We start from the raw sequence: 14802 nt of genomic DNA, 5'->3' as shown, positions 1-14802 counted from the left end.
TGACTAAATGATATCAACAAATTATGAGTGGATCTGGTCCTAGGACTCAGGATTTCGCACTTCACATTTGCCAACCGATCGTCTCCAAACCTGTCAAAATGCCGTAAGAAGAGGCTTTCATTTTTAACTTCCCTTGGGTCCTCCCTTCCTCTTTTAGGCTGTAGGCAGAAAGGCATATGCTTATTTATTTATTTTTTTTATAAATGAATGAGTGCCTTGATGTTACAGAACCTGATAGCACACATTTAAAATGATTACTCTGTGTTCTTTGGGAACATCATAGCAGGAAGGCCACGTTCAACCAGACGTTCCCTCCCCTTGCAATGACAAGCCTTAATGGAATCTGGCCTGCGGAGTGTCTGGGCTGTGTGCGAGGCTGGTGTCAGAGCAAGTGCAAGCAAGTTCTAGAAGCTCAGCCTTTATGACATCGTGTAATTCAAACAGTCCTTCAAGGCACCACCCACCTTTTCCAGGGGGAATCTGTTGAAATGATTCTCTTGGAAACAGCATGGAAATGGGGGGGAAGGGTGTTAAAAATGTGCTTTTGTCTGTAGATGGGTGGGTGGGTGGAGACGGCAAGGGGGTGGTGGTGAGGGAGATGAGAAGCAAAGATGGAAAAACAACCACCACTGCCACCAAAATATTCTGCTCCAGGATGAGGGAGTACACCCTACAGCTGTTAGCACTGGTCGGCATATTTTGCATATTTACATATACCAAGTATTTCCAAACAGCCTTGTGTTTGTTTTAAAATCCCACACGAAGATGTCTGGTAAAGCTGTCACTGGAAAGCTTATTTTCTTGGTTGATGTTTGCAAAACTGTTTTCAAAATTCTGTATATACATCAAAAACCAAGCAGAAGAGTTAACTGTCATTACCAGCTTTATAATCTAGACTAGTCCATCGACTCATCAGACCACATTCAGAACAAAACACCCATGTTCTAAGGCAAAGAAAGCACCTGGTTGGTTGAAGACAATTTTTTTAAATGATTTTTTTTGGTTCAATACAAAATGAAACACAGAACATCACACAGCAGTACTCAGTCTTGAAGCCACCAAAGTGTGATTTTCTTAATTGCTATTGACTCTTACCTCTGATTTAGAAATGTTTTGTTTTTTGGGTTTGTTTGTTTGTTTTGGTAATAAGAATGCTTAATACTGGCTGGATTTCTCATATAGCCATTTTCTTTAGGAAATATAGAACACAAAACCACACATAACCCATTTGAAAAAAATTAGGGAACTTCCAGCAGAAGGAATGGGGTAGTTTAAAGCTATATTTTCCTTTTAGCAAGATCCACAAGAAAAGGATAGAGTGTCGTGTTTAAAGGGGAACAGATTTTGTATTTTTTGGCAAGATAATAAATCCTCTGTTGCTATATTTGGCTCCCTGCAAATAGTCTCTTTTACAAGTGCAAAGCAAAGATCAATGCTGGTGTTCTTCATTCAGCCACAGCCAAACTTGGTGTGGAAAGTAAAACAGTTGTACTTGAGTGTTGTTTTGAAGACAGTCTAGCTCATTTATTGATCAACAGCATTCCAAAGTATAGGTACCTACTTTACACATTAAATGCATCTAAACATGTTTGCTTTCCATCATAGTCATTCCTCTGCTTAACTGATAACAGATGTAATGATTCAATTTGGACAAAAACGTAAAAGCTTTACCATGTCAATGTGGTCATATATAGATATTTTGTCACATGTGTATCAGCAGGTCAAATGAGATTCTTGGAGACTTAGGACATCTCAGGATCATCATACGTTCCCAAAAAAGGAAGCAAAACAATTAAATGGTAGTTGATTAGCCCCAGAGAAAACACACTTCAGCTAGGAAGAATCTGCACCAGATGTCCTGCTCTCCACCCCCGAGTGCTTGTCTGACATAAATACTACATAGCCCTTTAGATTCCAAGGCACTATAATAACCACGTGAAATGTTTGAAATAACAACAGAAATTCCCTTCGTATGCAATTATTTAAGTGAAGGAAGATGAGTCCTCCACAAATGACCATTGTAAACATGCAATAAGCCTTGCTACATTAAATACTCCCAGGTTACAGGGCTTATGAAAGAATAGGTTGAAATCTACTAATCGTGGTGGTAGAATAATGCCCCCCTCAAAAAAATACTCACATTCTAATCTCTAGAACCTGTGAATATGTTACCTTACGTTGAAGTATTTTGCAGATGTAATTAAATTAAGAACCTTGAGATGAGGAGACTATGCAGCAGGCTCAATGTAATTACAAAGGTCTTTAAACATGTGAGAGAGGCGCAAAAGAGAGGGTCAGAGTCATGCTATGTGAGAAAGACTTGACCAGTGGCTAAATGGCTTAGAAGATAGAGGAAGGAGGCCATTAGTCAAGGACTCTAGATGCTTGCAACAGGAAGGAAAGAGATTCTCCCTTAGAGCATCCAGAAGGAATGCAGCTGACACTTTGATTGTAGCCTGAGAGCAGTGCCGAATGTCTGACCTACAGGGTGGTTAAGATAATACATTTGTGTTGTTTGAAGCCATTAAGTTTGTGGTAATTTTTACAGCAGCCATAGAAAAGTCGTAACACTAGTCTAGTTTAAATATAGCAAACAGTTAAGAATGCCAAATTATTTCACCTGATATGTTGGAAGGCCTACTGATTTAAACACTTATTTCTAGACTTTAGCACTTCTAAATGATTCATTTAAGAAGAAAGTAGAGTCCATTGTAGGAAAACTCTAGCTTCCTTCAAAAATAGAAGGTTTTGAAATTTTCCTTTCCAGGTGCAGTTCTTCAGTGAATTGTTAGGAAAGGGTTTCTCTGTTGTTGTTTTTTTTTTCCATAATAGTTATAGCAAGTTCTGTATTCAACAAGTGTAAAAACAAAGCAACAAAATGCACTTCTCATAAAGAGTCAGATGATAATTTTAGAAGCATTGTACTAAAAAATTCATTCTCAAGCTTCCTGCTGTTATATAATTAACAGAGCCTATTTCACTTGCTCTTCCATTATAAACACTTGTTTTATAACCCACTCCTCACTGTAACAACTAAATTCCTTGGCCTTAGAAATTAACCTCATAAAAACAAACAAACAAACAAAACACTAAGATGTTTTAATTTCCAAAGATATTTATAAATTGCTTAATTGGATAAGAAGAAAACAGAGCTTTAGCTAATTGTCAAGAAATGCAGACCAAACCAAAATGCTACATTAAAAATATAAACATTAAATTCACATTAAATTATTTATTGAACAAATTGAAGATAACATTGTTTGTACTACAAAGTCCTCCACCATCTTTTATCACTGACACATAGTTATGCGACCTGTATTTGAAGAGTGAACAGAAATATGAAAATGTCTCTCTCCCGAACCCCAAGAAAAACAGAAAAAAAATTAAGATTTTATATTTAGCTTGTAAAGCCAAAAGTTTTATGAATTTCGTAAATTAAGACTGACAACATAGGCAAGATTAATTAATTTGTCTCTGGAAATGTAAAATTAAGATAGCATAAAATTGCTCATAAAACTAGTAAGTCTGGAATTTTATTGTATTTCAATGTTGTAGGATAATATTTCTATTAATAGTTTTCAGTTTACCTAATCAAGTGACAAATATAAAGTCTTCCACACTATGTTTTATAAAAGTATTTCACCTTACCTAGATTTATATGATAAAAACAAATTAATCCATGTTTTCCCTTTCAATATATGCACTTTAAAATGGTACAAAGAATTCACATGAAAACACTTCCCTATACTGTATATCCAGAAAAATGTATGGAATAGTCTTTTTAAATCATATATAATATCCAAGATTGTAAATATCCTAAGAAATTAAATCATGTGTGTAAATAATCATTATTTTTTGCCCTAGCCACAGCATAAAAAAATGTACATCTTTATTAGTATAAAGAGATATCATTAGAAAAGTTCACATCTTATGCATACACCAAAGAAACCCCTAAAGAATCTTATATTCTAAAGGAGTTATTCTTATGTCAAAATTTAGTAGTCCAGAAATTGTTAAAAAGGAAGCTAATTGACAGGAACCTGACCTTTTCTGGAAGGTATCGTTTACTTATATAATGGAATTGGTAAATTACACTTAATTCAATTAGTATTTCTTTAAAAGGAGATTCAGATAAATTTATTGGATCTAATTAATTTGCAATTTCAAGTGAACACTAGTTTGATTAATTATTTGAAACTATACAAATATTTTTCAAACAAACAAAAAAAGCATAATGGACAATAAAGGAAATAAGAAAATCAAGATATTTTAATAATAATGGCTATTTCTATATTTTGGAAAAGTGTATAGGATGAAATTCCCAGAGAGCACTAAAAGAAAAAAGCCTGCTGAAAAATTCTGAAAGTCTGTTCTGTGCCCAATGTCCATGACCAAGTTACCAAGGTAATTAACATTTTAAAGCTCTTGAAACTGAGGTTTCCCTGCAGAGCCCACCATACCCCAAACTTCAATTATCCACTTTTGTGTAGTTTATCTATTTGTCTTCCACATACATTTATAAACTAAAAGTATAACCTGATTTTTCTAAAATGACTTTAATAAGAGTTTTAATACTTCAACAAAAGAGTTAAAGAGCTCTTAGGCCCTGTTTTTGCAGAATAAATTTTAATTTCTCAAAAAGCCTTAAACTTTCTGAAAGATGTGTCTTTTACCCTGGAGGAAGAAAACACAAAACGAATTGAAACTGGGTCCTAAAGATCCTGTACATGAAAATCAGCAGGCTGATTTCAGTCTTGGTCTCATACAGTTTCTGCTTTTCTGCTGTCCTTATGTCTGCTATGAAGGTGATCAATCACAGGGATTCTAACTGCCATCAATACTCCTTTGTAACTGCAATGGTTCAAGTGAACTCTTTCCATCTTCAATAACTGACACAGCGTCAACATCTGCTTCCAATAAAATTGTTTCTTTTTTTCTCAAGCAGAGTAAATCTGCTGAGATTGTAAAGGGATTTTTTTCCCTCCCCTTTTCATGCAAACGATTTTTTTTCCACCATATTTTGCAATTTTTCCTCAAGGCAAGTAAAATAAAATGAATAACTTCAAAAGAGAGATTTTTATTCCAGGTGCTAAGGAAGCCCAAAATAGAACTGAAAAAATATAAACTTTGGTGATTTAGTAAAGATGTTGCCTTAATTTGGGAGAAAATAATACATAGGATCGTGGGTGAAGAAAATTTTGGAAATGTAAGAAAACTCACAGTTGGACCTACATACCACTAAAAGGTTAATTTATTTTCCCTCATAAATGACACACTAAAGTAACAGATATAATTAAGAAATTTACATTTTGTCTTCAACAAATAGTGGACAAGATTCTCTTGCAACAATTTGTTATGAAAAAGCAGTCATATATCTATTTGATTGCTGCAAAAATGGATATGGAAAGTTTAAATAAGGGACATCTGGAGCTCAATTTTATGACCTACTTACTTAATTGACAGCGGTACCTCTTATTTATTGAACATCTACTATGCGACAGATATGATTGATGATAGATAGATAGATACGATTTCCACACTTCACAGCCTGCCGGTTAGGTACTATTATCTCGTTTTACTCATAAGATAAATAAACCTCAAATCACACATATCTAATTGTGGCCAAGCCAGAATTCAGACAATGACCTAATGCACAAGTCAATACTCTTTTCCATTAATTCATTCTGCTTCTCTATTCATCCCTCAGTCAACACTCCGATATATAAACTTTCCTTTTCCACCACTTAACGCCACTGCCCCATTGACTTAATTTGGCAAATATTATGTAACAAAGGGACACTCAGTAAGAAACAGAATTTAGTTTCTTGAAATATAGTTTCTGACTGCAACTTTAAATGACAAATAGAACATTAAACTAGATAGCAAATGCAAAAACTAGATAGATCCTACCCTATTCTGCAGGTCCTAGAATAGGAATAGGAAATATGATTTGCAAAATAAATAATGAGCTCTTCAAGGGCATGTTTTATGCCAGTGCCTAGAATTTGTGTTTTTTTTTTAAGTTTTTATAAAGTTAAAAGAATTAATTCCTTAAATTATTTGCAACCCACTGGTTCTCATTTGCAAAATGTAGAGCAACCCTGGCCATTTTTGCTTAAAATAATAATGTAAATAATTTTAAGAGGACAGAGAAAGAAAAAAAAATACAGATGAAACTTAGGAGGGGACAGTTAACCTTCTTAAGAAGAAACATTGTTTTTTAAAATATTTAGAGGTTCTTTTCAAATAAACAGTGAGAGACAAAATAGCCTGTTGAGATCTTACTTATCACTATTATGTTGTTCCTTAACTCATGTTAGTTCAGTGGTCGAAGCCTAGATTAAATGTCAAATAAATGAGATGATTTAATAGGGTCTAGCTCATTAGAAACCTTGAAGGAAGTCTAATTTTTAAAATAGTCAAAGGTGGAATGGTTCCAAATGAATGCGGGAGGAAGTTGGTAGGCCTCTGTAAAGCAGGTTAGAAGCCTCTAAGTTCAATAGCATCATTTTGATGTGAGAAGAGCAGACCCAGAGAGTGATAGCATTTTCAACTTAAAATAAATTCAGAATATCATGCTAAATTACAACTCATCCTCTTTTATAACTTCTGGTGGTGAAGGTAATATGATCATAACAAGGGGATACCAGGCAAAAAACACAACAAAACAAAACAAAACCAAGGGGATGCCAGACAATTATAGAGACATGTACTCTCTTTTTACTTAGACTTTGATCCATTCCTTGTCTGTGCAAGGATCTAACCCTTGTAGTATGTCAACAATGCCTTTTCTCAACAGGAGACCTCACTTACAAATCTTTCCTGGATACAGCAGAATTCAGGCCCCCAGCTTTTCTTGGGCCCCAGAGCCAAGGAACCTTTCATATATAGTTACCAGGAGTGGCACAGAACACAGTCCAAATTCAGGGTGTAGCTATTCAGTTGTCTCTCTCTCCTTGAATTCAATTCAGTGGAGAATAAGGAGAGGAGCAGAGAGTGAATTCTTTTCTTCTCCCTTAATTGGGAAAATCCAATTGAATGATCTGAATGAGTTGGAGTACAACGTTGTTCTAAGAGAAACTGCAAAGGAAGTTAATAGGTTCCAAGGGAACAGGAGGAAAATAAATAATCCCCAGTGAGTCATCCCATGGGAACTGCCGAATACTTGTCTTTGAAAACTCAGGAGGACACAAGAGGAAACCAATTTTATAGAGTCATTTAACTTCATGCTCCACAGATTGGGCAAAGTACATACAACCGTAACAAGTCAAATTATAGATCAAAATATAGATAATTTAACCAAGCCACTCCCTAGAAATCTAAGTTCATATCATTTGTAAGTAGAAAATTCCTTAGGTTTTGACCTCACATTAGGTAAAAATATGCATATTGCGTTAAGGAGAGTCTGGTTAAGAAGAAGCAACTTATGATAAGAATACAAGAGAGTGTATAATAGATTTATAACTCACCAGAGGCACCAGGAAAGAAAACTAATGCAAAAAAGAGAGATAAGAGAACTATTTTAAATTATCTGTAAGAACCCTGCCTAGCTGAGCAGAGGTTATGCTGTTCTTATAGCTAAAATGTTTATGCATAAGATATACACAGTTTAAAATGGAAAGTGGTATTTCATGAAACACTCTATTTCATATGGGTGAAGACCAGGAGGGGGCACATTTGAGAAACTTTTACCAAACAAAAATTTCTATATAACACTAACTTTTTAATGTGACCCATCTCTGGAAGCAGCTATATGAGAATGGACTTTGCATCAAAAATCCTTAAGATATTAACTGCTACTTTCATAACCGTAATCTTTTCCTAACAAGGTCTTAATGATAATTCCAACTTCACCTTATTTAGATCCTGAGGGCCATGCCAAGTTGAATCCTGAGTATTCAAGGATAAATTTCAAAGAATAAATAGTCAATCTATTACCCCAATTTAAGTAATTGTGGCAAAAATTCCAATTTAAATTTCATTTTGCTCTAAAAAGTTTTCTTAAAAGAGTTCAATCAGCTAGGACCAGATTTAAACAACCAAGAAAGTCTTGAAAACCCCATGTTTGAAATATTACATATATAATATATTATTTTTCAATTTACAATGATGAGTAACATTATTAGAAATAGCCATTGAATTAAAGGCTTTGTGACACGTCTAGTACCTTCCCAGATATTATCCCTTCAAACCATCTCTCGGAAAAAAAACGATCCACTTAAAATATGACCTTAAAAATTGCCATGATTGCATAATTAGAAACAAGGAAACTAAGCCACTGGCAATCAAAGGTAGCATGGGTAAATGCACTTTTTTTTTCCAGTAGTTGGATATAAACTGGTTCCATTTGTCAAAGTTGGATGGGCTAGAAAGACAACTACATACGCTAGGCAAACTCTCCCTCTGATTGAAAGTTTCTGCAAAACTTAGTCAACCTCCAAGTACTCTTTGGGACAAATCGAAGTAATGAAATATCCTTTCTTTAGTGTGGTCATTAAAAAACTTCCTTTTCAAGCTATGCATATAACTCAAAGCTAGGTGAGCTAGCATGGAATTAAATCTTCACCGAGATTTAATGTAAAACAATACTATATTGGCTTGGCTATGGTGCTACTTTTGTAAAAAAGGAGAAACTATCAAACACTTGAGGTAACCTAGAAAGCACAGAGGATATCACAGACATCTGAAAGACAAGCCTTTTCAACATTTTTGCCAGTGCTTCTCTGAGAGCAAGTTCTTTAAACAGAACTTAACAATTTTTACAATATTAAAAAAAATACATCCCTCAAAAATAGCCCATCAATGCTAAATCAAACTTTCTGTATTTCTACAAAAATAGAGACACATAGAGCTACAAAATTGTATTCCTGAAAGAATGAGCATTTTCATTTGTGGTTCATCTTTTCCTGACAAGGTGGTTGGTTCAAAAAGGGGGGAAAAATCAAAAGGAAACAAAAATTAAACCATGTATCCATAAAAGCAAGACAAAAAAAGAGAGTTGCACAGTTGGCAAAGGCTCAGATGGGGAAAAAACAAACAAAAATGCTTTTCTTCAACGTCTAGGACCCACTGGGCTTTCTCAAGAAAAGGCTCCCAACCAAAGTCAGCTGGCTGATACTTCCTCTTCTCCTTGCATGTCTATTGTGTCCCACTGCAGAATGGAAAATCCTGGCAGCATCTTTCCCAGTGGGCCCACGGAGTCACACTCCAACCTGACTTGCTAATACTGTGTTTCAGTACCATGGTGATTCCTTGCTCTTGTCTTGATGCTGTAGACCTGGGAAAGGTGACAGTGAGAAAAACGAAAAGCTTTAATACAGGAAGCATTCGAAAGTGGGCATAATCTACAAGGCATTGGATATAGAAGCCAAAAAGACAATCTAGGCCACGGTGGGGTACGGCCTAAGGATGACCTGATCTCTAAAAAAATTCCATGCTTGAGCTCACAGTTTTCAAAAAGCCAACCAACACAGCAGTTGACAGAAACGCTAGACTAGCACAGTGCTACTTGTACAGTAGAAATTCTTCTTCTTCTTCTTCTTCTTCTTCTTTGGTACAGTAGAAATTCCTTACTGCAGTTTTTATTTTCTTGGAGTATGAGTGATAATAAATAAAATAAAATAATAGATACAGAACCTTTTTAGTTCTAATTCCAAAAGGAGCTGATATTTGGAGAAAACAAGTTAACCGATCTTTGGGGCACTTCAGTTAATACTTTTCCGCAATAAAAATGATACTTTTGAACTAAAAGAGTGAGTAAATTTCTGGTGCTATTTTGAAATGTAGTCCATAGTGGTATTGCTATCCAATACGGTGAGCAATTAGACACGTTTTAAAAACTGGATCTGATAGTGTCAGTAAGATAGACATAGCCGGTTCATAGCTAATAGCACAAAATATTACGTTCATAAATGTACATATTTTTTCGCATCTTCCTCCAGAAAATATTTAAGATGGCTTATGAAAATCTATACTTCATAGCAAGAAAATAAAATTTACAGATAAGGCTTTAAAAATAGTGACCAAAGGAAAATAAGTGAACATGTATGAGTTCCAACTCAAAACTAAAGTGATCAAGAAGTTTATCAAACAGGAAACAGAAAAATATGACTCTGATTTGGTTCCAATACAGTCAGTTGACTGATTTCTGATGAGGACAATTAGCATAGCACCTTCAGCTTATCCCCACTTGAAGTCACTTACCTCAGTTTCCTCTATTTTTGGCATAATCGTTTGGAAGAAGAAAGACAAGGTAATGATTAAAACCAAACACCAAAACATGAAGGAAGGCTACTGCATGAGTGGGTAGAAAGGCAGCGTGATTGCCGCTGTGCGGGTGCTCAGATCACAGGATGTTTTCTTGATCCTTGATCTGAAACTGTTGTAAGTCTGGGCTGCATGTCAGAAATGGAATGGTTAAATGAGCCAGTAGGGTTTTAAATTATAATTTTTACTAAAACAGCTGCAGTGATTTCATTTCTTGTCCCTCCAACTTGTCAAAGAATTTTAAAAACAATGGACGTCATTACAAAACAGACACAATTAGTCAGTCATTAATGGGAGACGTTAAGACAATCTACAAAAAGACTACATAAAGGGAGAGAGAACAAACAGAAAAAGACAAAGAAGCACCCCATAGAACCACAAGTCACTATCTATATCCTACAGCACTTGCATACTGGGAAAAAAGCAACACTTTCTGAAAAAAGATTAGTTCCATCTTATTTTTTTTTCTCATAAGACTAGTATTATGTTTAGATACAGAGTCAACAGTTTTCCTTTCAAGAAAAGAGGAGGAGGAGGAACAGGAGGAAGAGGGGCAGGAAGGCGTAAAAGGATTGGGGGCGTACTCATTCACTCTAAATTTGCTCTACTCATTTTCAAATGATTTTGTGGTTAGAATAATTTGCAACCTGACACAGTCTCTGTTTGGTGACTCTTATAATCTAAACCACCTTAACTGACAATCTGCTGACGGCATAAATATTTTTTTCACTATTGAAACGTCTCATCTTCTGTATGACTCAGTATTTCCACACTTGAAGACCCCATCAATCTACAGAATGTCAGCACAGCAAGTCATGAATAGTGTTGGAATCATCAAGTGGTTTGAGTGCCTGTTTTTCCCCTCTTACATAAAGGCAATGCCTAGTTTGCTTTGCAAAGACATATGACTCCTTCAAAATCATGTTAGCCTTTTTCTGCAGACAACTATTGCATGACTTACCATAGCTCTACATTTTCCAACCAGAATAACAGAGGGCATTCTCTCCTTATAACTCCATTCCTTCATGGTTTTTATTTCCAAGTCTTTGCATTAGAGTAACGCAATTCATCTATGGCCTAAAAAATCAACTCGCCTACAGCCTCAAATGCATTAAATATCTACTGTGGTCCTTGTGGCTTAGCCGCTTCTTGGTGATGGTACATTCTATCAAACCTTCGCTTTAATTACCAGGTATTTCAAAAGATCCATAAAATTCAGTAGACGTAAGTAAAATACAAGAAAATGAACAACCACAAACAAAATACCCTACTACTAATAAGATGCAACAGAGAAGTGGTGCTAGGATTTTTCTTGTTAGACAATTGATGAGGATAGATCAGGATATTTAAGAGTCATCTGGTACATTTAGTTTTCTCAGCAAGGATCAAAGAGGACAAAATCATTGACTTCTTATCTGTATGTGGTCTACACACATTTAGGGTTTCCCTAGCTCCTCTTACCAGAACACAAAATCTACTCTGCTATATTGCTCCTATTCGGGCTCGTTCTGTCTCTCAATTTCCTAACTCAAACCTCTAGGAAATTGGTTCATAACATATGCTGAAATCTCCCCACTGGCTCTCTGAAATCACCCATGTTTATCTTCTTGATATCAGTAACTAAGTTTTAATTTTATTGTTTAGTTTGTAAGATTTTTAGTAGATGAGAAAATAAACATCATAAAAATGGCAGCGAATATTTTCTTACAGCTAAATATGACAGGCACTGTGTGAAGTGCTTTTCATGAAATATTTCATTTAATGTTTCCAACCATGCTACAATAACATTTATTTTACAAATGAGAAAATTGAGACTAAGAGAAATTATGAAACTATTAAGTGGTAGAGCTAGGCTTGAAAACAAGGTGGTCTGATGTCAGAGTCAAAGGTCTCAACCACAGTGTATATGGCTTGCCCCCATTTGGACCATATTTGTCAGAGACTATGTAACTAAACTATACTACCCACAATTCCCCAAGTCAAAATCTTTTCATTAAATCAATTTGAGGAAAAAAATACATTTTTTTATATTCCTTTTTACACTGTTTAGAAATCACCTGACAACAGAACGAGTATCAGAGTTAACAACAGGGCTTTTTTAGTAACCTTTTTAAACTATATATCTGTAATTTTTTTTCTAAGATGCAGTAATTGATTACACAGTAGTTTATTATACTTCAGATGAAGACTGCTTTAGTTGTGTAATAGGATAGTCCACGTTGACTGATATGTTTTTGATATATAACCCTCCCCACTGCCACAAAAAGAACCCTTCCCCAGTGTGAACACTGAAGGCGCAGGGTGGCCATTTGGATCATGAGGTGGTTTTCAGAAATGGGACCAGAGAACAAAGACATCCGACTGTTGGCTTCAGTGTTTGAGAGTCTGGGATTCAGTTAGGAGAAAAGCTTAAATGGAAGTGCAAGCCCACAGATCCAGTTCCTCAATTCAATTCCAACACCACTAACACCTGACCACCAAAAGAAAAAGAAAAAAAAACAAAACAAAACAAAACCCAGACTTAAGAGAGCAAAGGAAGTATGAACACAGAAAAGAAGTGTAAACTAATTAGAAGCAGGAGAGAAGTCCTGGTCGAGGGACGAAGATTGTAAGAGAATTATCCTTTAAAATTTGAAGTATTTGATTCCCTAACAAGACATCACAACTCATTTTCTCACTTTCTAGCTGAAATTTTTAGGGGGCAACAGCTTCAGAGGTTCACCTTTTTTTTTTTTTTTAAAGATTTATTTATTTGGAGGCGGGGAGGGGCAGAGGGAGAAAGAAACCCAAGCGAACTCCGCACTCAGAGAGGAGCAGGGCTCCATCCCACAACCCTGAGATCAGGACCTGAGCCCAAACCAAGAGTCAGACGCTCAACCAACTGCGCCACCCAGGAGCCCCAGAGGTTCATCTCTTACAAAAGGCTCTGGGAATAAGGAAGTAGAGATGGCAACAGGGTGTATCTAAGGATGAAAGATCTGGACACTTCCTGCTCTTGTTTCCCTCCACTCTTAGGTGTCTTGTAAAAAGATCTTAGGTTTCCGTGGGACCCCCAAAAAAGATACAAGAGTGAGCTCAGAGAAAATGTTGGCGGGCCTGCTCGTATGTCCAATGGCTACGATGTGGGTACCCCACAGCAGAAGAAATGGCACCAGTCACCCCAACTGAGAATGTTGGAGGGATCACAATTGCTAGAGGCTGAACCTGACTTAAATGGGTCATCACTTGGGGGAGCACTCTACAGAGAATGCACTGAGTAACAGAGTAGGGGGGGTAGGTTTGAAAAGAAAGGCCAGGATAGGAAGGAAATGACAAAATCAGGAAGCAAGGAGCAACCTCTTAATCGACAGTTTCTGTGCTACAATGATTCTAGGAATACAGAGGCAAACCCAAGGAGAGGGTGAGGAAGGAATCTGAGAAGACGTTTCAACTCTAAACTGGACATTGTACTAAATAGAGCAATGGAGATACCATTAAGTTGGACTAAGAGTACTCAGAATTAACAAGGTTAAGTTTTCTACTATTGGGTAGAAATAAATAATAATTTAGGTTACTGAAAAACTACACTCTGGCACATCTGAGTTTTAGGGAATGTTTGATTTTCAGAGTCATATCCATTAGGAAAGCATGTCCTGCTTCTAAGTCAGCATAATCACTTGACAACACCACTGACTATAGCTCTTAAGTAAGTTGAACATGCTTCCAATTAATTTTATTGCTGTAGATAAAAGAGGTAATGTGGTAACCATACACTGGGGAACATGCTGCTGATAAAAAAGAAGAAAACATAGGAACATAAAACCTTGAAGTGTGGGTAGAATATTTTACAACCTGAAAGTCAAGAAATACTTAGATGCATAAATATAAATTCTTCATTTCATAGATACTAAGAGTCTAGAAACTCTTTAGGATCAAAATTCTTGCCATTAGACTAAAAGAAGCTGGTAGCTTATTCCTACATTAAAAAAAAAAAAGAATCCCCTCCTTCATCCCTGCTTTAATAAAGGTAAGTCATATTTATTACAAGTATAAGTATATACAACACTGTGTTGGATACTATATCAAAATATCCAACCTTAACCAACAATTTGACATCTAGCACTGAAACATTGACAAATGATCACAAAGTGATGCAAGAGACAGTTATATTATCTTCTCCTACTTTATAAAATTATCATTGGTAATGATCATACAACTGCATTTGTTTGTCTGAGCCCCAGGGCAATCAGTTTAAATGCTAGTTAAGAATTTCTAAATAAGATCTACGTGGGGATAGCACCTTAACACTAAGTAGGAGAAACAAAAAAAGAAGGAAACACAAAGTGGGGGAAAAAATAAGAGTGAGAGCTACCCAATTCAGGAACTATGATTTCGTTTTAGGTAAATATTTAAAACAGTTTAAACACCATGGACACCCATGGATACCTCCCTTCATTCTTTTTTAAAAACATATTTTTTTTTCAAATTTTGAAACATCAGAGATTTCTTGCTTAATTTCAATTTACAAGGGATTTAGAAAGTATAAGTTCTACCTAA

At 35.7% G+C, this 14802-nt stretch overlaps 1 protein-coding gene across 5 annotated transcripts in view; it reads right to left on the bottom strand.

The window, feature by feature from the left end:
- VGLL3 (vestigial like family member 3) overlaps window positions 1-14802 on the bottom strand; it is a 54676-nt gene that overhangs the window by 3360 nt on the left and 36514 nt on the right. For 4 of the 5 annotated variants that reach the window (XM_027584035.2, XM_027584036.2, XM_027584039.2 and 1 more), the window contains exon 4: window positions 3098-9277. The exons of the other annotated variant lie outside the window; for it this stretch is intronic. In XM_027584035.2, coding sequence (XP_027439836.1) covers window positions 9234-9277 — 44 coding nt within the window. In that variant the 3' untranslated portion in view covers window positions 3098-9233. Of the gene's footprint in view, window positions 1-3097; window positions 9278-14802 lie in introns of those variants that run through there. 5 annotated transcript variants of the gene reach the window in all.

Source organism: Zalophus californianus, chromosome 1, assembly GCF_009762305.2.
Source record: "Zalophus californianus isolate mZalCal1 chromosome 1, mZalCal1.pri.v2, whole genome shotgun sequence".
Taxonomy (NCBI): Eukaryota; Metazoa; Chordata; class Mammalia; order Carnivora; family Otariidae; genus Zalophus; species Zalophus californianus.
This window is presented reverse-complemented; position numbering and strand designations above follow the sequence as displayed.